Source organism: Mustelus asterias, chromosome 11 (genome assembly GCF_964213995.1).
Source record: "Mustelus asterias chromosome 11, sMusAst1.hap1.1, whole genome shotgun sequence".
In the NCBI taxonomy this organism is placed as follows: Eukaryota; Metazoa; Chordata; class Chondrichthyes; order Carcharhiniformes; family Triakidae; genus Mustelus; species Mustelus asterias.
The window spans coordinates 11087469-11109024 of NC_135811.1; the positions used below are offsets into that span (position 1 = coordinate 11087469).

The following is a 21556-nucleotide window of genomic DNA, read 5'->3' on the forward strand; positions in this document are numbered from 1 at the left end:
AACACTGCAATGAAGTTACTGTGAAAATCCCCTAGTCGCCACACTCCGGCGCCTGTTCGGGTACACTGAAGGTGAATTTAGCATGGCCAATGCACCTAACCAGCACGTCTTTTGGACTGAGGGAGGAAACCAGAGCACCCGGAGGAAACCCACGCAGACACGGGGAGAACGTGCAGACTCCGCATGGACAGTGGCCCAAACCGGGAATCGAGCTCAGGTCCCTGACGTTGAGAGGCAGCAGTGCTAACCACTGTGCCATCCCATGACCTTGTCCAGTTCCTCGCAGCCATTCTGTGAATGTTGCTACACACACAAAATCTGCTTCTGTCTTAAAAAAATAACTGTTTTGTCCTTTAGGCCTCATCACATCTCAACTTAAATTGAAGGAAAATGGTGGCGCACTGGCACCGTTCAAATCTCACCACCGCCGCTGGTGGAATTTCAAATCAATTCCTAAATCTGGAATGGGAAGCTCGTCTCACTGATAGCGACCATGACACCACAATCACTTATCGTAAAATCCACTCAGTTCACTCATGTCCTTTAGAGAAGGAAATGTGCAGTCCAGAAGGACATGGAGGCTTTGGAGAGAGTACAGAAAAGGTTTACCAGGATGTTGCCTGGTATGGAGGGTCTTAGCTATGAGGAGAGATTGGGTAAACTGGGGTTGTTCTCCCTGGAAAGACAGAGGATAAGGGGCGACCTAATAGAGGTGTATAAAATTATGAAGGGCATAGATAGGGTGAACAGTGGGAAGCTTTTTCCCAGATTGGAGGTGACGAACACAAGGGGTCACGGGTTCAAGGTGAGGGGGGCAAGGTTCAACACAGATGTCAGGGGGACGTATTTTACACAGAGGGTGGTGGGGGCCTGGAATGCACTGCCAAGCAAGGTGATTGAGGTGGACACGCTGGGATCATTTAAGACTTATCTAGATAGCCACATGAACAGACTGGGAATAGAGGGATACAAACGAATGGTCTAGTTGGGCACATGAGCTGCGCAGGCTTGGAGGGCCGAAGGGCCTGTTCCTGTGCTGTATTGTTCTATGTTCCTTACCCAGTCTGGCCTACATGTGACTCCAGAGCCACAGCAATGTGGTGACTCTCAACTGCCCTCGGAAATGGTCTAACAAGTCACTGAATTCAAGGACAATTAGGAATGGCAACAAATGCTGGCCTTGCCAACGATGACCGCATCATAGAAACATAGAAGATAGGAGCAGGAGGAGGCCATTTGGCCCTTCGAGCCTGCTTCGCCATTCATCATAATCATGGCTGATCATCCAACTCAATAGCCTAATCCTGCTTTTTCCCATAACCTTTAACCCATTCGCCCCAAGTGCTATATCCAGCTGCCTCTCGAATACAATTAAAGAATTAAAAATAAATACTTTGAGAGCTGGAATTCTCCCCTCCCCACCTTCTAGTTTTTGAATTGTGGGAAGAGAAAGAGTCAAAGTTCGGCCAGTAGCTGTATCTAGATTTTTGCGCCATTCTCTCTCGGCTGTTAAGAGTTCCAACTTACAAGAACAAAGTCAGAGAATGGGACAGCACCCTTCAAACTCAGCTGTCAGCTCCAGCCCAGTGAGTTGCACTCTCCCCTCGGAGTTACAAGATTGTAGGTCCAAGTCCCACTCCAGAGCTTGAGCACACAAGTACTGGGGCCGATGCTCCAGTGCAGTGCTGCACGAGTGCTGCACTGTTGGAAGTGCTGGATGAGACATTGAACTACCAAGTCAGGTGGATGTGAAAGATACCACAGCATTATTTCGAGGATGATCAGAGGAAGTTATCCCTGTGTCCTGGTCAAAATGTATGCCTCAACAAACATTACTGCTTTGACAAAGGGTCATCCGGACTCAAAACGTCAGCTTTTTTCTCTCCTTACAGATGCTGCCAGATCTGCTGAGCTTTTCCAGCATTTTCTCTTTTGGTTTCAGATTCCAGCGTCCGCAGTAATTTGCTTTTATTGCTGTTTTGATGCTTGCTGTGTGAAAATTGGCTGTTGTACTTCCTACAGTGACGTCATTTTAATAGTACTTCATTGGCTGGAAAACCTTTTGGGTGTCCTGAGCTCTGAGAGGTGCTATATAAATGCAAGCTCTCTCTCTTGTATTCGGGATAACACAACACTCAGAAAAATCTCCCATGCAAAAGACAAAACAAGCTTCATCTAACCCCAGCAATCCTGGATAGCGATGCAAAACTCGCCTCCTACTCTCTAACTCTCAGTCGGTCATCCTCATCATCTTCAAAACACATTAGATCCTCAAGGTCTTGGAGATGAATCAAAAACAACAGGGCTGATTCTAAAAAAGACTCGGTTCAGTTTTCATCCGATTGCTGATAATGGCCACTGTTCAAGGTTCAACTCCAAGAAGCAAAATACATTTATTTTGGCTGCGTCCAAGTGTGAAAAGCGTAAAAACAGCAGGGTTTCATTTTGAAAAAAGCTGGCCATGACAGTAAAACATATTCCTGAGGAGACCCCGTGATATTTGGCTGGTTAACAAATAATACAAAAGCTCACTGCTTTAGATAAGGACCGAAAGGGATTTTGCACCCGGCATCGTGGCAGCTTTTACAACTCTCCACTGATCTGCCCTGTCAGTATAAGGGTATACAGACAGTAATGAGATCCAATTAGCACTGGTCGCTGTCTCTTCAGCTCCAGCCCCAGCACTGCTGCCGCACAAGAGGTGATGATATTTCATTTTTAACGAGGGACCAGTTGAGATGAGAGATTGAAACGAGGATGAGAAATTGTTCAGGTCGGAGAAGGGAATGAGGGTGGCTTTTTTTTCATTCATTTGTGGGACACGGGCGTCACTGGCTGACCAGCATTTATTGCCCATCCCGAGTTGCCCTTGTTCAGAGGGCAGTTGAGAATCAACCACATTGCTCTGGAGTCACATGTAGGCCAGACCGGGTAAGGACGGCAGATTTCCTTCCCTAAAGGACATTAGTGAACCAGATGGGTTTTTCCGACAATCGACAATGGTTTCATGGTCATCAGTAGATTCTTAATTCCAGATATTTTTTACTGAATTCAAATTCCACCATCTGCCGTGGTGGGATTCGAACCCGGGTCCCCAGAACATTAGCTGAGTTTCTGGATTAATAGTCTAGCGATTATATCACTTGGCCGTCGCCTTTTATGGGGAGATATTTGGAAAGAGGCTCTGGGAAGGGACACGTTACTCAGCACAAAGCACGAACTGAGCCAAGTGTCACGCAGAGTGCTTCAACTGGTTTGAAAGTAGTTCTCTCTCTCTCTCTATCATTCCAGCATCCATTTTAGAACAAGTAGCAATGCCTCATCACATAGAACCATAGAAAAATTACAGCAAGGAGGCCATTCAGCCCATCTTGTCTATGCCAGCCCGAGGGTACACAGGTGTCCTTTCTAATCCGTGCACCCGGCCCATAGCGCTGTAGCTTACAGCACTTAAGGTGCAGATCCAGGTACTTTTTAAAAGAGTTTAGGGTCTCTGCCTCCACCACCAACTCAGGCAGTGAACTCCAGACACCTACCAGCCTCTGTAAAAAAAAGTTCTTCGTGTTCCCTATACACCTTCTGCCACGTATCTTGATCTATGTCCCCTGGTTCTAGAATTCTCCACCAAGCGAAACAATTTTATTCTGTCTACTCTATCTCTTCCCCTCATCATTTTGTACATCTCCTATCTTAACGTGCCTCTCATACAAGGAATTACTCTGAGGAACAGTGACTGTTTGTTAGGCAGAGTTCTACAAATCGCAACTAGTAAACGGCCAGGAACTCAGTTTGTTGGTGCGTTTGGTTACGGGGCAAATGTTTTCCCAAGAATATGGATACTTCCCGAAGCTTCTCTGAACAGTATCTTCATCGACTACCGGAACCCACTCGAACAGGCAGATGGAATCATACAACACCGAAGGAGGCCATTCGGCCCATTGAGTCTGCACCAGCTCTACTTAGTCTCTTGTGGGGAGACGGCCGGAAAATGGGGATGAGGAACATATGAGCCAGGATCGAATGGCGGAGTGGGCTCGATGAGCCGAATGGCCTAATTCTGCTCCTATATCTTATGTCTCACTCCCCCAATCTTGCCCCAAATCAATTTTCCTCCTTTAGCTATTTATCCAATTCAGTTCTGAATTATACTATTGAATGTGAATCCAGCCCATCAGGCTGGACATTCCAGATCCTAAACACTCGCTGTCTGACATTTTCCTCATGTCACGTTTTTGGCCAATCGCCTAAATCCGTGGCCTCTGGTGATCGATCCTTCAGCCAGTGGAATCGGTTTCGTTATTTAATCCATCCAAAGCCTTCATGGTTTTAACACCTCCATTAAACCTCCTCCCAGTCTTCTCTCCCCTGAGGAGAATAACCCCGGCTTCTCCAGCCCGTCCACGTGACTGGAATCCCTCAGCCCTGGTTTTCAAACAATCGCCTAGTTGGAAGGAGAGTATTTCTGACCATGAAGCGTTCCCTCCTGACTGGACGCCCCGTATCAGTCCCAACTAATGGCTCGAGTCCTGGAGTGGGGATTGATTTGCGCAATCATAGTCCTGATATACGGAATCAGGTGACACAACTCAGCTTTAAGCTAAACTAAGATTATCTAAACTAATATCAGCTGCTGTCCTGGAGAGGCTATGATTCGAGGTGGCAGAGTTTCTTCAACGTTTAATCGCGTTGCTATAGCAGGGGAAAGGTGTGATCGTTAACCACTGCCACACAATGCATTCGCTTTCCTAGGGGTAAGAATATCAGCCATGATTGAATGGTGCAGCAGACTCGATTGGGCCGAATGGCCTAATTCTGCTCCAAATCTTATGGTCTTCTGCCGCGCCCTTACCCTGCCGCTGCTTCAGTCCATTTACAACATCCGCCCCGCTTAGCATCTTGACAGATTCTGAGGGGTGTGGGATGGGTATTTGAGTCCCTGCCCCCTGCCCCACGGGGGGACAGTCCCTGCCCCCTGCCCCACGGGGGACAGTCCGTACCCTCTGCCCCACAGGGGACAGTCCGTACCCGCTGCCCCACGGGGGACAGTCCGTACCCTCTGCCCCACAGGGGACAGTCCGTACCCGCTGCCCCACGGGGGACAGTCCGCACCTTCTGCCCCACGGGGGGACAGTCCGTACCCGCTGCCCCACGTGGCACAGTCCCTGCCCCCTGCCCCACGGGGCACAGTCCCTGCCCCACGGGGCACAGTCCGTACCCGCTGCCCCACGGGGGGACAGTCCGTACCTTCTGCCCCACGGGGGGACAGTCCGTACCCGCTGCCCCACGGGGCACAGTCCCTGCCCCACGGGGCACAGTCCGTACCCGCTGCCCCACGGGGGGACAGTCCGTACCTTCTGCCCCACGGGGGGACAGTCCCTGCCCCCTGCCCCACGGGGCACAGTCCGTACCCGCTGCCCCACGGGGCACAGTCCGTACCCGCTGCCCCACAGGGGACAGTCCGTACCCCCTGCCCCACGGGGGGACAGTCCGTACCCGCTGCCCCACGGGGGGACAGTCCGTACCCGCTGCCCCACGGGGGGACAGTCCGTACCCGCTGCCCCACGGGGGGACAGTCCGTACCCGCTGCCCCACGGGGGGACAGTCCGTACCCGCTGCCCCATGGGGGGACAGTCCGTACCCGCTGCCCCACGGGGGGACAGTCCGTACCCGCTGCCCCACGGGGGGACAGTCCGTACCCGCTGCCCCACAGGGGACAGTCCGTACCCGCTGCCCCACAGGGGGGACCGTCCGTACCCGCTGCCCCACGGGGGGACAGTCCGTACCCGCTGCCCCACGGGGGGACAGTCCGTACCCGCTGCCCCACGGGGGGACAGTCCGTACCCGCTGCCCCACGGGGGGACAGTCCGTACCCGCTGCCCCACAGGGGACAGTCCGTACCCCCTGCCCCACGGGGGGACAGTCCGTACCCGCTGCCCCACGGGGGGACAGTCCCTGCCCCCTGCCCCACAGGGGACAGTCCGTACCCCCTGCCCCACGGGGGGACAGTCCGTACCTTCTGCCCCACGGGGAGACTGTGCGTACCCGCTGTCCGACCTGTGCAGACCATGCCTTCAGCAAGATAGAACCCACATCCCTTCCCCAAATTCCTCAACCTTTAAAACCCTCTCTCCCTCTTGTCCTTCAGAGTTCTCCAATCCTGTTGACCAATCTTTCGATCAGCTTTGCTAATCCTGCCTCATCTGGCTCTGCGTTGATCTTCCTCAGTGCTGCACTCTTGCCTGGTGACTTTTCTCCGTTAAATATTAACACAAACAATCGTCTCCGACTCTGCAATTTCTTACCAACAATGTCCCGGAGCTCTTTATTGGTCACAAGAACGGGGTGGGCGGTGACCAGTCGCGGAACACTGAAGCCCACCTCCTTTGCGAGTTTGAAGAGATCTTTCCACCACAGAGCTCCTCCCAGGCACTCTCCTGCAGATAGATCAACAGACTGAGTTGAACATATCGGAACGTTCACCTTACTTCATTATCATCGCTGGATCACCCAAAGGTTACTGAGCTCCCAACAACTCGCACAAGCAGATAACCCATTCCCAAATCTGTCCAAACCCCTCCAGTCCTGGGCGATAAGACTTTGGGAAGGGATTTTCACCCCTCAATTGTGCCTACCAATAAAACAGTGGCTGGTATCTGCTCAGTATCTCCCCTCGAAAGCTTGGCCAAGATGGCCAACCTTACACACAGACACATTGCGATCAGAAACATGAATCCCAGCAAGCATATTACATGCAAAGAACAAAGAAAATTACAGCACAGGAACAGGCCCTTCAGCCCTCCAAGCCTGCACTGACCATGCTGCCCGTCTGAACTAAAACCCCCTACCCTTCCGGGGACCATATCCCTCCATTCCCATCCTATTCATGTATTTGTCAAGATGCCCCTTAAAAGTCACTATCGTATCTGCTTCCACTACCTCCCCCGGCAGCGAGTTCCAGGCACCCACCACCCTCTGTGTAATATACTTGCCTCATATATTTCATTTAAACCTTGTCCCTCGCACCTTAAACCTATGCTCCCTAGTAATTGACTTTTCCATCCTGGGAAAAAGCTTCTGACTATCCACTGTATCCATGTCCCTCATAATCTTGTAGACTTCTATCAGGTCGCCCCCTCAACCTCCGTTGTTCCAGTGAGAACAAACCAAGTTTCTCCTACCTCTCCTCATAGCTAATGCCCTCCATACCAGGCAACATCCTGGTAAATCTTTTCTGTACTCTCTCCAAACCCTTCCCATCCTTCTGGATGCATGGCAACCAGAATTGAACACTATTTTCCAAGTGTGGCCTAACTAAGGATCTATAAAGCTGCAACATGACTAAATTAGCAAGTTAATTTAAATTTGACAGTTCTATCTAAGCTTATATTTTCCATTTCGTTTCTCTCCTAACTTTAAACCAGCAAAGCAATGCTATGGCTGGGAGTTGGGGTTGATAATTTACCCTCGTTCTGCTTGCTAATGGAAACCAGGGGCTTCTATATGCAGCAAACTATTCACTTCTTCACTTTACCTCAAACGATGAAGACTAAAATGACCCATAATACAATACCAATATCTGCAGAACACGCTCTCAGGTACAGACTCCATAGATTCTGCAAAGTGCCACAAAGATGTCCCAATGTCCCAAGATGTGTTCATGTCCCTTTTCCTCCCATCTACGAGGAATATGGGACAGGAGTAGGCCATTCAGCCCTTCCAGCCTGCTCTGCCATTCAATACAATCATGGCTGATCGGACACTTCAATGCCTTTTACATCCACAATCCCCATAACCCTTTACGCTATTGTTAAATCAAAAAATCTATCAATCTCTGCTTTAAACATACTCAATGACTGAGCTTCCTCAGCCCTCTCGGGTAAAGAATTCCAAAGATTCACAACCTCCTGTGTAAAGAAATTTCTCCTCATCTCAGTCTAAAAGTGGCTTCCCTTTTATTTTGAAATTGTGCCCCCTGGTTCCAGACTCCCCCAGCCAAGGGAAATATCTTATCTGCATCTACCCTATCTATTCCTTTAATTATTTTGTAGCCTTCAATGAGATCACCTCTCATTTTTCGATAGTCTAGAGAATTCAGGCCCAGTTTTCCCAATCCCTCTTCACAAAACAGTCTCAACGTCCCCGGAACAAGTCTGTTGATTCTTTGTTCGCTCCCTCTAGGCAATAATATCCATTCTGAGGTAAGGGGAACAAAACTGCACACTGTACTCCAGGTACAGTCTAACCAAGCTTCTATACAACTGAAGCAAGACCTCACTACTCCTGTCCTCAAATCCTCTCCGATAAAGGCTAACATTCCATTAGCTTTCCTAATAGCTTGCTGCACCTGCATGTTAGCCTTGAGTGACTTATGTACAAGGACACCCAGATCTCTTTGTGCATCCACACTTTCTAATTTCTTACCATTTAGGAAATACTCTGCACATCTGTTCCTTCCACCAAAGTGGGGATGACCTCACATTTCTTCATATTACATTCCATCTGCCATGTTTTTGCCCACTCGTGAAGTCTGTCCAAATCCTCCTGTAACCGCTTCACATCTTCCTCACTACACACATTCCTGCCCAGCTTTGTAACAAATTTGGAAATATTACATTTGATCCCCACATCTAAATCATTGATATATTTTGTCAACAGCTGGGGCCCAAGTACTGCCCTTGTAATACCCCACTAGCCACTCCTGCCAACTCGAGAATGACCCATTTATTCTTACTCTCTGTTTTCTGCAAGTTAGTCAATCCTGAATCCATGCCGGTATATTGCTCCTATCCCATGTGCTAATCAACCTGCTGCGGGGGGACTTTATCAAAAGCCTTCCGGAAATCCAAATATACCTCGCCCATCAAATCGCCTTTGTCAACTTTGTTAGTAACGCCCTCTGCTTGCCTACTTTCTTCCATCCATTTTCTTAGGAACACAGGACTCAGGAGCAGGAGTAGGCCATTCAGCCCTTCAAACCTGTTCCATCATTCAATAAGATCATAGCTGATCTCATTGTTTCAGCTCCATATTCCTGTCCCCATCCCCCCATAACACTAGGCTCACTCTTCCATTGGGAACCTCTCGAACTCTGCTTTAGACAGGTTCAATGACCCAGCCTCCACTGCTTTCTGAGGAAGTTTCTTCAACCTCTTCAAACTTGGTGGTGTCCTCTACACTTGGTCTTGGTCCCTTTGCTTAACAATTCTCAATGCGGAGTATTAGTATTGTCCTTCTGTGTGTAACATGAAGCGATATCTCCAGAATATTAACCAGTGAAAAACAGTCAGCCTTTTTCCCCACATACCCCACAAAACCTTGTGTGTTCTCACGGCGTCTGGAAGTTCACAATCAGCGTAGACATCACTGAAGTACATCTCACCACCATCCTAATAACGGACAAACCAGTTCAAGTCAGCATGGGTCTACCAAACACTGCCGTTACTCCTTTTAATAAAGTTTCATTATTAGTGTCACAAGTAGGCTTACATTAACACTGCAATGAAGTTACTGTGAATATCCTCTAGTCGCCACACTCCGGCGCCTGTTCGGGTACACTGAGGAAAAATTTAGCATGGCCAATGCATCTAACCAGCACGTCTTTCGGACTGTGAGGGAAAACCGGAGCACCCGGAGGAAACCCACGCAGACATGGGGAGAATGTGCAGACTCCACACAGACAGTGACCCAAGCCGGGAATTGAACTCGGGTCCCTGGCGCTGTGAGGCAGCAGTGCTAACCACTGTGCCGCCCTATGCCACAAAATGGCTCTTGGGACTGTGGAATCGAACCTTTCCTGGATTTAATGAAATATTTCTCCTGCAGTCCAACTCTTTCTGGAGCTGATTCTCCGGACAGTACCTCGCCCAAGTATTTACCCTTCACACACGGGTCTTGAGAGTGAGTGCCAGCAGCTATCCAGCTGTAACAAGTGAGCAGTGTGTGCAGATCAGGGAAGGTGCAGCCAGGGACTGACGGACAGCTCTGCCTGGCACGCTGCTGTTTGTGTGGAAGTCACTAGCTGCTTATTGATGCAGGAGTGATGGGATTTGTCAGCCATCTCAGCACCAAGGTTCCTCCTGCAGCAACTCCACTGTTTGAAATCAACTAGCTCACCGCAGACCCTGTAAGACTCCCCAGGTACCCGCCCCTCTGCCCACAGTTAACCATTAAACTAAAAACTTCAGTTGCAGGATTGTCTCTTTTTATTAATTCATGGGACATGGGCGTCGTTGTCTGGCCAGCATTTATTGCCCATCCCTAGTTGCCCTTGTTCAGAGGGCAGTTCAGAGTCAACCACATTGCTTTGAATCTGGAGTCACATGTAGGCCAGACCAGGTGAGGAGGACAGATTTCCTTCCCTAAAGGACATTAGTGAACCAGATGGGTTTTTACGACAATCGACAATGGTTTCATGGTCATCAGTGGATTCTTAATTGCAACTTTTTTTAAATATTGAATTCAAAATCCACCTTTTGCCGTGGCAGGATTCGAACCCGGGTCCCCAGAACATTAGCTGAGTTTCTGGATTAATACTCTAGTGATAACACCACTAGACCATCTCCCCGTGTGCTACTAATTGTGGCTCAAAAAAGGCATCAACCTCCCCAACACCCCTCCTCTCCAACTTGAAAGCACAGTTCACAGAGATTCTCCTGAGGCCACTAACTCGGGCTGAGGGGTCAGTTCCAATGATGCCAATCGGCCTCCGACAGCCCACCCAGAGTCGGGCTACTCCACTGTGATAGTCATAACCACCGACCTTGATCCCACCCTCACTCATCACTGCACAGTGATCAGGACCAGATGCAGTAGATTTCCTTTTCCCCATCCCTCCACCCAAGCCTGATACCATCCTGGGGAGACGATGAACCAGTCCTGCCTTCAGGCCAAGCGCCACCAACCCTCAAGGCTGGGTCTTTCTAGTCAGAATGGCACAGTATCACATCATGCAGTGCATTTCTCTGCTGAGCCATCAGATGCCCCGAACGATACCAGTTTTGTGAATAAAACAGGGCAGAGATATAGCCAGCACAGACAGTCAACACTCTGACATCAACAACCACTCGGAACAAACATCTGCATCTTCTCAAATAATTGGGAAAGTGTCGCGAGCCAGCGTACCTTTAACACTCGATAAGCTTCTTTTAACACGGCCTTTTTATCAGGCGACAGATTTATCACACAGTTGGATCTGAAAGAAAACAAAATCTGCTAAACAAATGCAGCTCTCTGTAAGGCTGCTTTAGGATATGAAAGTTGAGGGTCTGTCCCCAAGAGGTGACTTCACCAGCGTGAGAGGAGATAGAATCAGTCGTATGATATCACACTGCATTCATAGAATAGAATCACAGAATCCCTACAGTGCAGAAGGAGGCCATTCGGCCCATCGAGCCTGCACCAACAACAATCCCAACCAAACCCTATCCCCATAACCCCACGCATTTACCTTACTAATTAATCCCCCTGACAGGCAATTTAGCATGGCCAATCCACCCAACCCGCACATCTTTCGGACTGTGGGAGGAAACCGGAGCACCCGGAGGAAACCCACGCAGACACGGGGAGAATGTGCAGACTCCACACAGTCAGTGACACGAGGCCAGAATTGAACCTGAGTCCCTGGCGCTGTGAGGCAGCAGTGCTAACCACTGTGTCGCCCAAATGACAGCAGCACCAGAAGCCCAAATGCCTCCAGCCTGACCGTGAAATCACACTCCCGCCTCTACTTCACTCTGGTCAGGCCCTGCAGATTTAGGTTTCACACCAATGTCATATCTGTAGCGTAAATACAGCCTCACTCACATAATATGTAGAAAGGAGAGTGTAGTTACAGTTTTTTTCATTCTTTGATTGGGTGTGGGCATGGCTGGCATGGGTACCCATCCCTTGAACTGAGACCATTTCAGAGTCAACCCACATTGCTGTGGCTCTGGAGTCACATGTAGGCCAGACTGGGTAAGGATGGCAGATTTCCTTCCCTAAAGGAAATGAGTGAACCGGATGGGTTTTTCCGACAATCGTTACATTTGTCATCAGCTTCCAGATTTTCACTGGATTCGAACCTGGGTCTCTGGGTTACTAGCCCAGTGACAATATCACCACACCACCACCTTATAGCGCACCAAATTGTTCCTCCCTCTGCCTAGCACCAGACAGGCCACAGTGTTCACCTGGAGAAGAGGCTGGGCCACTCTGCGCTGCTTTAGTGCAAAGATGCCATTTCACTGGATGTAGCAGAACATACAACCACCTGGAATTATCTCAATGTTATTCCATTTACCCTCATTTTAAATCATTTGATTTCTAATTCACAAGTCTGTGCGTCAGCGAGTTATTTATGTTGTTCCAATCACGTTACTGGATAACGCTATCGTTCTTAGGGCAGGAAATAACTCCGAATGGTCACTAAACAATCATTAGCCCAGGTGGAACCAGGTATCTGAACTCAGGAAAAGTTCCTGCAATTGGCTGTGGTGCGTCAGGGGCCCAATTCTTGTGCGTTGAACCAGGTGGGCACAGCGGTGCCCCCTTGGACAGCTCCCCACCCACCACCTTAAACATTCACTCCCCTCCACGGAGGATGCACACTGGCCGCAGCGTGTACAAGATGTACTGCATTAATTCGCCAAGACTCCTCCAACAGCACCTTCCAAAGCCATAACCTCTACCACCTGAGAGGGCAAAGGGCAGCAGATAAATAGCAACACCACTACCTGCAAGTTCCCCTCCAAGTCGCTCACCAACCTGACTTGGAAATTTATTGCCGTTCCTTCACTGTCGCTGGGTCAAATTCCTGTTACTCCCTCCCTAACAGCACTGTGGGTGTACCTACACCTCATGGACCACAGCGGTTGAAGAATGTGGCTCATCAGCCCCTTCTGAAGGGCAATTAGAGACGGGCAGTGAATGCTGGCCTAGCCAGCAGTTTTGCGGTGAATCGGAATATTCCACCATTTAATGCCGACACATTGACCCAACCATCAAAGATACCTCCCAGAAACCAAAGCTTTGCCCTCCCGACCAGCCTGGGTTTTGGGCAGAAAACTTTCACTGCTGCTCCCTGATGACTGACAGGAGGAAATGACCCTACTGTTTACGTACATAATGATATCAAAGCTGTTGTCCTTCAGTCCAACATCACCGAGTTTCTCAATGTAACCCTGAAGGAAATCCACATTGGGTTTACTGAAGCCAAACTTCTGAGTGTGATAGTCAATAAACTTCCGAGCGATTAGTATCTGCAGGAGACACGTGGGGACAAGAACAAAGAGTGTTTGTGAGGACCATCAAGACATTAAAACAACAGCTCAAGTCTCATCAGTCAACAATACTAACAAAGTCTAGAAAGACTTGCATTTGTCTAATGCCTCCCATGATTTGATTTGATTTATTATCACACGTCGTAGTATACAGTGAAAAATATTGTTTCTTGCATGCTATACAGACAAAGCATACCGTTCATATTGAATGGAACGAGAGAGTGCAGAATGTAGTGTTACAGTCATAGCTGGGGAGTAGAGAAAGATCAACTTAATGCAGGTTGGTCCATTGAAAAATCTGAAGGCAGCAGGGAAGAAGCTGTTCTTGAGTCAGTTGGTACATAACGTCAGACTTTTGTATCTTTTTCCCAACGGAAGAATGTGGAAGAGAGAATGTCCGGAGTGCGTGGGGTCCTTAATTATGCTGGCTGCTTTGCCGAGGCAATGGGAAGTGTAGACAGAGTCAATGGATGGGAGGCTGGTTTGCGTGATGGATTGGGCTACATTCACGACCTTTCGTAGTTTCTTGCGTTCTTGGGCAGAGCAGGAGCCATACCAAGTTGTAATACAACCAGAAAGAATGTTTTCTATGGTGCATCTGTAAAAGTTGGTGAGAGTTGTAGTTGACATGCCAAATTTCCTTAGTCTTCTGAGAAAGTAGAGGCGTTGGTGGGCTTTCTTAACTATAGTGTCGGCATGGGGGAACCAAGACAGGTTGTTGGTGATCTGGACATCTAAAAACTTGAAGCTCTCGACCCTTTCTACTTTGTCCCCATTGATGTAGACAGGGGCATGTTCCCAACTACGCTTCCTGAAGTCGATGAAAATCTCCTTCGTTTTGTTGACATTGAGGGAGAGATTACGGTTGTTGCACCAGTTCACCGGATTCTCTATCTCATTCCTGTACTCCGTCTCGTCATTGTTTGAGATCCGACCCACTACAGTGGTGTTGTCAGCAAACTTGAAAATCGAGTTGGAGGGGAACGACCCGTACTTATCAAACGCCTGTCACTGTTTTAATGCAGGAAACAATGCAACCACTTTGTACACAGCTAGCTCCCACTGACAGTAATACATTAATGATCAAATCATTTGTTTTTGGAGGTGTTGGTTGAGGGGCAAGTATTGGCCCATAGACCAGGAATAACCCCGATCCCCTTCCTAACATTGCAATTCCCCATCCATCTGAAGGGAAAGATGAAGCATTGGTTTAGTGTCTCATCTGTAAGACGGCACCTCCTACACTGCAGCATTCCCTCAGGATCTCAACAGAGCTTCGACCCAGACCTTGTGCCAAAGCCTGCTGACTCAGGGCTGAGTTACTGAGTGAGCCACAGCCACGACACACAAATGCACGCGCACACATGAGTACACAAATGCATACGAGTGTGCACGGGCATACACAAACGTGCACAGACATGAGCATGTGAACACACAAGCACACACGAGCTTGCAAAAGCGTACACATGGGCACATGCTCACAGGCGCGCAGGGGCAGGCACGGGCACAGGTGGGCACACGCGGGCACGGGCACACTTGCGAGCCCCCTTCAGGAGCTGACTGAACAAAGAACAAAGAACAATACAGCACAGGAACAGGCCCTTCGGCCCTCCAAGCCCGCGCCGCTCCCCGGTCCAGGATTGAATCCTGAATCCAGGATCCCCGCCCAATTTTCCAACCTATCTACATACCAATATCCTATCCACCGAGCTGTCCCTCACAGCTGCTTCCAGTGCATTCCCAAGATGAAACAATACCTGTCCATTGGTCATGTCAACCCCAGTCACATGGCCTTTCTCTCCAACCAGCTTGCTCAGCATGTAGCAATCCCGCCCACTGCCACTTCCCAGATCCAGAATCCAACAATTCTCCAAACATTCAGGAACCACGAGCCCACATCCATAGTACCTGCCAGAGAACATGGAAGGAAATTCAAATCAGAAACCTTTTCACTGACACAGCACAGGAACATTGAGAGAATTACAATCCACACAGAACAAGAGGCCATTCAGCCCACACTGTGCCGGCTCTTTAACACAGCTGGAAAATGACTCCTATTCCTCTGTTCTTTCCCCACAGTCCCGGATTTTTTCCCGTTTCAGGAACATATACAGTTCCTTACGGAATCGCCTTCTGTCTGTGCTCCATTCATTGTTACCGTCCAGGATCTGAGAGTGAAGAGCCAATCAGCTCCTCACATCCACTCTCGCCACTGACTCGGAGAAGTCCACAGCACCAATGTCTGATGCTGAGCTCGATAGAGGAACTAACCAATCACATAGCAGGTATGTGGTATTGACCAATCTGCCTTCCTCCCCGTGTCCAATTTCATTCCCTTTGACCTCTTGAGGCAAAGTTCATCGACACTATTCAACTCCAGGCTGAATGTCTTCACAGGCACCCACCCCACTGGCCCCACCCGCCCCACTAACCCCCGCCCTACTACTACGGGGTGGACCATTTAGGACGGAGGCGAGGAGACATTTCTTCACTCAATGAGTGGTGAGCCTGTGGAATTCATTACCACAGGGAGTAGTTGATGCCAAATCACAATGTATCCAAGAGGCGGCTGGATATAGCGCTTGGGATGAATGGGATCAAAGGTTATGGGGAGAAAGCAGGATTGGGCTATTGAGTTGGACGACAAGCTATGATCGTAATGAATGGCGGAGCAGGCTCGAAGGGCCAAATGGCCTCCTGTTCCTATCTTCTATGTTTTTATTTAGCCCCACCCACCTCAATAGCCCTGCCTACCCACTGCTCTCCCACCCCACTAGCCACTCCCACTCCAATACCCCGCCTGAGGTCCCACATCAGGCTGGCAGTCTGGTAAGACAAAATATTGAATATCTTTGACCAATCGAATTGCCAACCAGTTCTTTGTCTAAACATCAGTGACTTTTTGCTGGGAGGTGGTTTCACTCCATTGTGGGCAGAGGAAGCATCTTTTAACCTTTACTCTCTCTGTGTCAGTGACTTAGATCCTCACAGTCCAAGTGCACAGCAAGGAAACATTCAAATCTGTTGGCCGTAGGGAGAGAGTCATTACAGCAGTGATTATGATAACACGCAGTGTCAGCACAGTTAATAATTAAAGGATTCACGCTCACAATCAAAGTCTGAACCTCACTCCCATTTGAAAAATACACAGTCATTTCAGCTGCTTATTTCCCTCTACATTTTAATGTTTGAGTGTCTTCCCAGCGTCAAGATCTCACAGCAAAAGACAATCAGTTTACGATGCTTCTTTCCATACCTGAAACCAGTCACAATCTGTAAACTTCCTTAAGCAGCAATTAAACTCTGAATGACCCTGAGCTGTGGTCACTTACAGATTGTGGACTTAGCAAAGGTAAAATGTAAACGCAACTTTCTGAGTTCTGAAGTGGAGTCATATTCAACTCAAAATTTCCAGCAATTTTTAAAATTTAAGCCTAGTTTCACTTTAGTAGCAAAATGATGCACCCAAGCATTACCCTCCAGTCATTAGAAAATAATTAGTTATCTGATTAATACGAGAGATCCATTCACAGAATCAAAGAATCCTACACTGCAGAAAGAGGCCATTCGGTCCATCGACTCTGCACTGACCACAAATCCCACCCAGGCCCTATTCCCGTAACCCCATGCATTTACCCTAGCTGTCCCCCTGACACTAAGTGGCAACGTAGCATGGCCAATCCACCTCACCCGCACATCTTTAGACTGTGGGAGGAAACCGGAGCACCCGGAGGAAACCCACACAGATACGGGGAGAATGTGTAGACTCCACACAGAGACCCAAGCCGGGAATCGAACTCGGGTCCCTGGCGCTGTGAAGCAGCAGTGCTAACCACTGTGCCACCGTGCTTCCCAATTCATTTTGAAAGCACCAATACAATAGCAACCTGCACTCATATTCTTTTAATTCATTCATGGGAAACGGGCATCACTGTCTGGGTCAGCATTTATTGCCCATCCCTAGTTACCCTCGAGAAGGTGGTGGTGAGTCGCCTTCACAGGGGTGGGGGGGTGGAGGGCGTGGGGTGGTAGATTAATATCAATAGTAAAAAACTGAGCAGAAAAGAAATATATTGGATTGATGACAGACCTGGAGCTCACTTCTTCATGAACGTCTTTCAATGTGTCCTGCAGGTCCTTTGGGAGAGCTTTGGCAGGAGTTTGACACGCGTTCAGTACCAGATCTTCAGCCTTCTTCAGCCTTTTTCCATAATAATCCTACCGACAAAATATTTCCATCACAAAACCAGACATTCGACCCAACAGATAACCCCATGAAAATATCCCTCTATTCCCTTCTCCCACAAGTGTGTTTGTTCGGTTTTCTCTTTCAGACATCTAGGCCAGGGTTTTCCAAACAGAGGGTCACGACCCTGGCGGGGTCAAGTGACGGCCAAATTCCTAGCCCTGGCAATGTACACATTGATAAGCATTAAAGCCAAACAATTGTTTGAGTTGTTACGTTAATTATTCACCAGGCCATAGCCCAAAAGCTGAGGAACGTGAGAGTTATAGTTTGGCGTTGCCACTCTCCCCTCCCTCAACAGTCACTAAGTATAGCTCACTGTGAGGAACCCCAACGTACATTCAGTAAATCCAATCCAATCCAAGATCGGTGCTTTGACAATTAAAAATAAGATCAACAGAAGGGTAACATGTTCATCTGAAGTACTTTACCTTCACATCTTCATGAATTCCCAAATCTTGCGAACATTCAGATGAAGAGGAACTAGAAAAGATATATTAAAACTTATGATCAAATATTGTCCTTGGCTATATGTTTCTCTTAAAAAAAAGACATTTCGGACTGTGTGTATTTACACAGGGGGGAAAAGAAACATATGTACGGAAGATCTAATTCCATAGGATCTATAGAATCCCCACAGTGCAGGAGGCCATTCGGCCCATCGAGTCTGCATCAACCACAATCCCACCCAGGCCCTATCCCCATAATCCACATATTAATCCCCCTGACACTAGGGTCAATTTAGCATGCCCAATGCACCTAACCCGTACAGCTTTGGACTGTGGGAGGAAATCAGAGCACCCGGAGAAAACCCATGCAGACACGGGGAGAACGTGCAAACTCCACACAGATAGTGACCCAAGCCAGGAATCGAACCCGGGTCCCTGGCACTGTGATGCAGCAGTGCTAACCACTGTGCCACCGTGCCACCCTTTTATATTTTCACAGAATGTGGGTGCCACTGGCTGGACCAGCATTCATTGCCCATTCCTAATTGCCCTTGACAAAGTGGTAGTGAGCCGCCTTCATGAACCGCGACAGCCCCTGTGGTGGAGGTACACCCACAGTTTGTGAGTTAACAGCCCCACATACTAACGGTCGATGTACAGGATGTTATAGATCCTTCCTAATGAAGGGTTTACAAATTTCAGGGAATCAAAGGAAGCATCGGCCTGAAATAACTCACAGCAAGAGTTCAGTCAGAAGCGTCTGGAAGGTGGGAAGGAGTTCCAAAGCTTTGGGAATGGCTGCCATGGTTACTGTGCTCAGAAGACCGACCTTCAGTCTTAGCCTCTTGAGCAGCTATGATTGTGGAGCTGGAAGGTGTTCTAGGAACAGAACGTAATTATTTGACCAAATGATGTGCTACTATGCCCTCACTGAAGAGGCGAGCTCCTTTGAGTAGAGGACATCTTATGTTACAGAAGTTCAAAGTGGAATATTTAGCGTTATTGATGGGAGTCATCATGGTCTTTTGGAGTTTACTTTATTATCTTTTGGGGTAGAGAAGAATTTTTAGAGTTTCTGACTAAATTCGGCTAAGATTTTGTTTCTAATATTGCACCTCTCCAAGGATACCCATGACGGGACGGGACTGGGGTAGGTGGGATCAATGGGTCCCAATCCGATGCATCATGTATTGATGGAATAGGCCTGATAGAGCAGACAGCATCTCCTTGTCCACTAGGCTGACACTCCAGTGCAATACTGAAGGGGTGCTGCATATTAGAGGCACTGCCTTTGAGATAAGACATTGAAGTGGTCCCTCGGGTGGACAGAAAAGATCCCATGGCACTATTTCGAAGAGGAGCAGGGGAGTTCCAGAGTCCAGGCTGACATTTATTCTTCAAGCAAAATCACAAAGGAGCAAAACTGATTATCCTGTCATTCTCACATTGTTGGTTGCGGGATCTTGCTGTGTGTAAATTAGCTGCTATATTTCCTACATCGCACCAATGGTTACACTGCAAAAAGGACTTTATTGGTTGTAAACAGTTTTGGGGATTCCAGAAGTGGTGAAAGAGGCTACATAAATAGGGTGGCACAGTGGTTAACACTGCTGCCTCACAGCGCCAAGGACCCGGGTTCGATTCTCGCTTGGGTCACTGCCTGTGCGGAGTTTGCATGTTCTCCCAGTGTCTGTGTGGGTTTCCTCCGGGTGCTCCGGTTTCCTCCCACAGTCTTAAAGACGTTCTGGCTAGGTACATTCACCCGAACAGGCGCCGGACTGTGGGGAATTTCACAGTAATGCCATTGTAATGTAAGCCTTACTTGTGACTAATAAATAAATAAACTAAACTAAATAAATGCACTAATTCATGTATGAATAGTCACTGGGATAACAGAGTGAGCAGCTGAGGGTTCACCACCCCCCATAGGGTGAGGGGTAGAAGATCAGGAAAATAATTTGTCCCAATGGGAACCAAAAGACAACTTTCCAGTAATCCCAAAATTCCACAGCTGGCCTGGATTCATTTCACACAACTGATAAAACAACGCGAAGGACAGACAACGGGAAAACTGGACTGACAGCCTCCAACATCAAACTCTTTTCTCCAATTTTCCATACTGCCTATATCCTCTGGTCTATTTATTGTGAAATATTCAATCTTCCCCAGTGGAACAGGCTTTGGCCATAAGGCAATGTCTTCAGGGTGGGTTTCTTCCCTCACTTCAGCTGCAGAAGAATGAGCTTGAGCAGTATCTTGTATTTCCATTCCTATTTCAGAGTCCACTTCTTCTTCTTCTTGAACGTCTTGTTTAATTTTTTCAAGCGATGTGATATCTCCAGAAATCGGCAAGTTGAAGTAATCAGATAATTCACCCGTCCTCGGGGTGGATGGGGAGGAATGTGCAGTTTGTGCACTGCTCAATACTTCAAACTTTCGAAAGCAAAATGACAAACTCTTTACCGATCTTCATCCCCTCTCCTCGCCTTCAATTCTCTGTGTTTTTGATGGATAGCGTCACTTCAGATTGACTGACTTTCTTTGATTTTAACAAATGAATTTTCAGAGAAAACAGGCTTTATTTGTCCCCCTCAGCCCCGGGGTTCAGGTTGCTCCTGCTCACTCGATGACCTTGCTGTTGTGCTGGCTCACTGGCTGTCTGCCTGGCGATCTGGCCTCCTCACCTCACCCTCGGCTCATTGCCCAGCCCTCCTCAGTCCCACTGACCTGGTTGAGTCACTGCGTTGCTCCCCTTGACGACCGCCGCCGCCTCCTTGGCCCTTGCACCTCACCTCTGCTTGACAACAGCCTCAGGAAATGTCCTGGCTCACGCACTGGCTGCCTGACCTGCAGCCTGGCCTCCTCACCCCGCCTCACCTCGCCCTCAGTTCATTGCCACCAGCCCTCCTCAGCCTTGCTGGCCTGGTTGACTCATCCCACTGCTCCTCTCCAAGACGCCAGAGTCTCGCTATTAACAAAGGAACAAAGAACAAAGAACAATACAGCACAGGAACAGGCCCTTCGGCCCTCCAAGCCCGTGCCGCTCCCTGGTCCAAACTAGGCCATTCTTTTGTATCCCTCCATTCCCACTCCGTTCATATGGCTATCTAGATAAGTCTTAAACATTCCCAGTGTGTCCGCCTCCAGCACCTTGCCTGGCAGCGCATTCCAGGCCCCCACCACCCTCTGTGTAAAATATGTCCTTCTGATATCTGTGTTAAACCTCCCCCCCTTCACCTTGAACCTATGACCCCTCGTGAACGTCACCACCGACCTGGGGAAAAGCTTCCCACCGTTCACCCTATCTATGCCTTTCATAATTTTATACACCTCTATTAAGTCTCCCCTCATCCTCCGTCTTTCCAGTGAGAACAACCCCAGTTTACCCAATCTCTCCTCATAACTAATGCCCCTCTATACCAGGCAACATCCTGGTAAACCTCCTCTGCACTCTCTCCAAAGCCTCCACGTCCTTCTGGTAGTGTGGCGACCAGAACTGGACGCAGTATTCCAAATGCGGCCGAACCAACGTTCTATACATCTGCAACATCAGACCCCAACTTTTATACTCTATGCCCCGTCCTATAAAGGCAAGCATGCCA

General features: G+C 48.6%; 1 protein-coding gene across 1 annotated transcript in view; it reads right to left on the reverse strand.

Moving 5' to 3' along the window:
* Positions 1-21556, reverse strand: part of as3mt (arsenite methyltransferase) — a 48506-nt gene that overhangs the window by 18976 nt on the left and 7974 nt on the right. Inside the window, exons 2-8 of the mRNA XM_078224346.1 lie at positions 17937-17988; positions 17350-17477; positions 15017-15167; positions 13102-13238; positions 11122-11191; positions 9305-9386; positions 6303-6434 (exon numbers count right to left, since the gene is read on the reverse strand). Coding sequence (XP_078080472.1) covers positions 6303-6434; positions 9305-9386; positions 11122-11191; positions 13102-13238; positions 15017-15167; positions 17350-17477; positions 17937-17988 — 752 coding nt within the window. The remainder of the gene's footprint in view (positions 1-6302; positions 6435-9304; positions 9387-11121; positions 11192-13101; positions 13239-15016; positions 15168-17349; positions 17478-17936; positions 17989-21556) is intronic.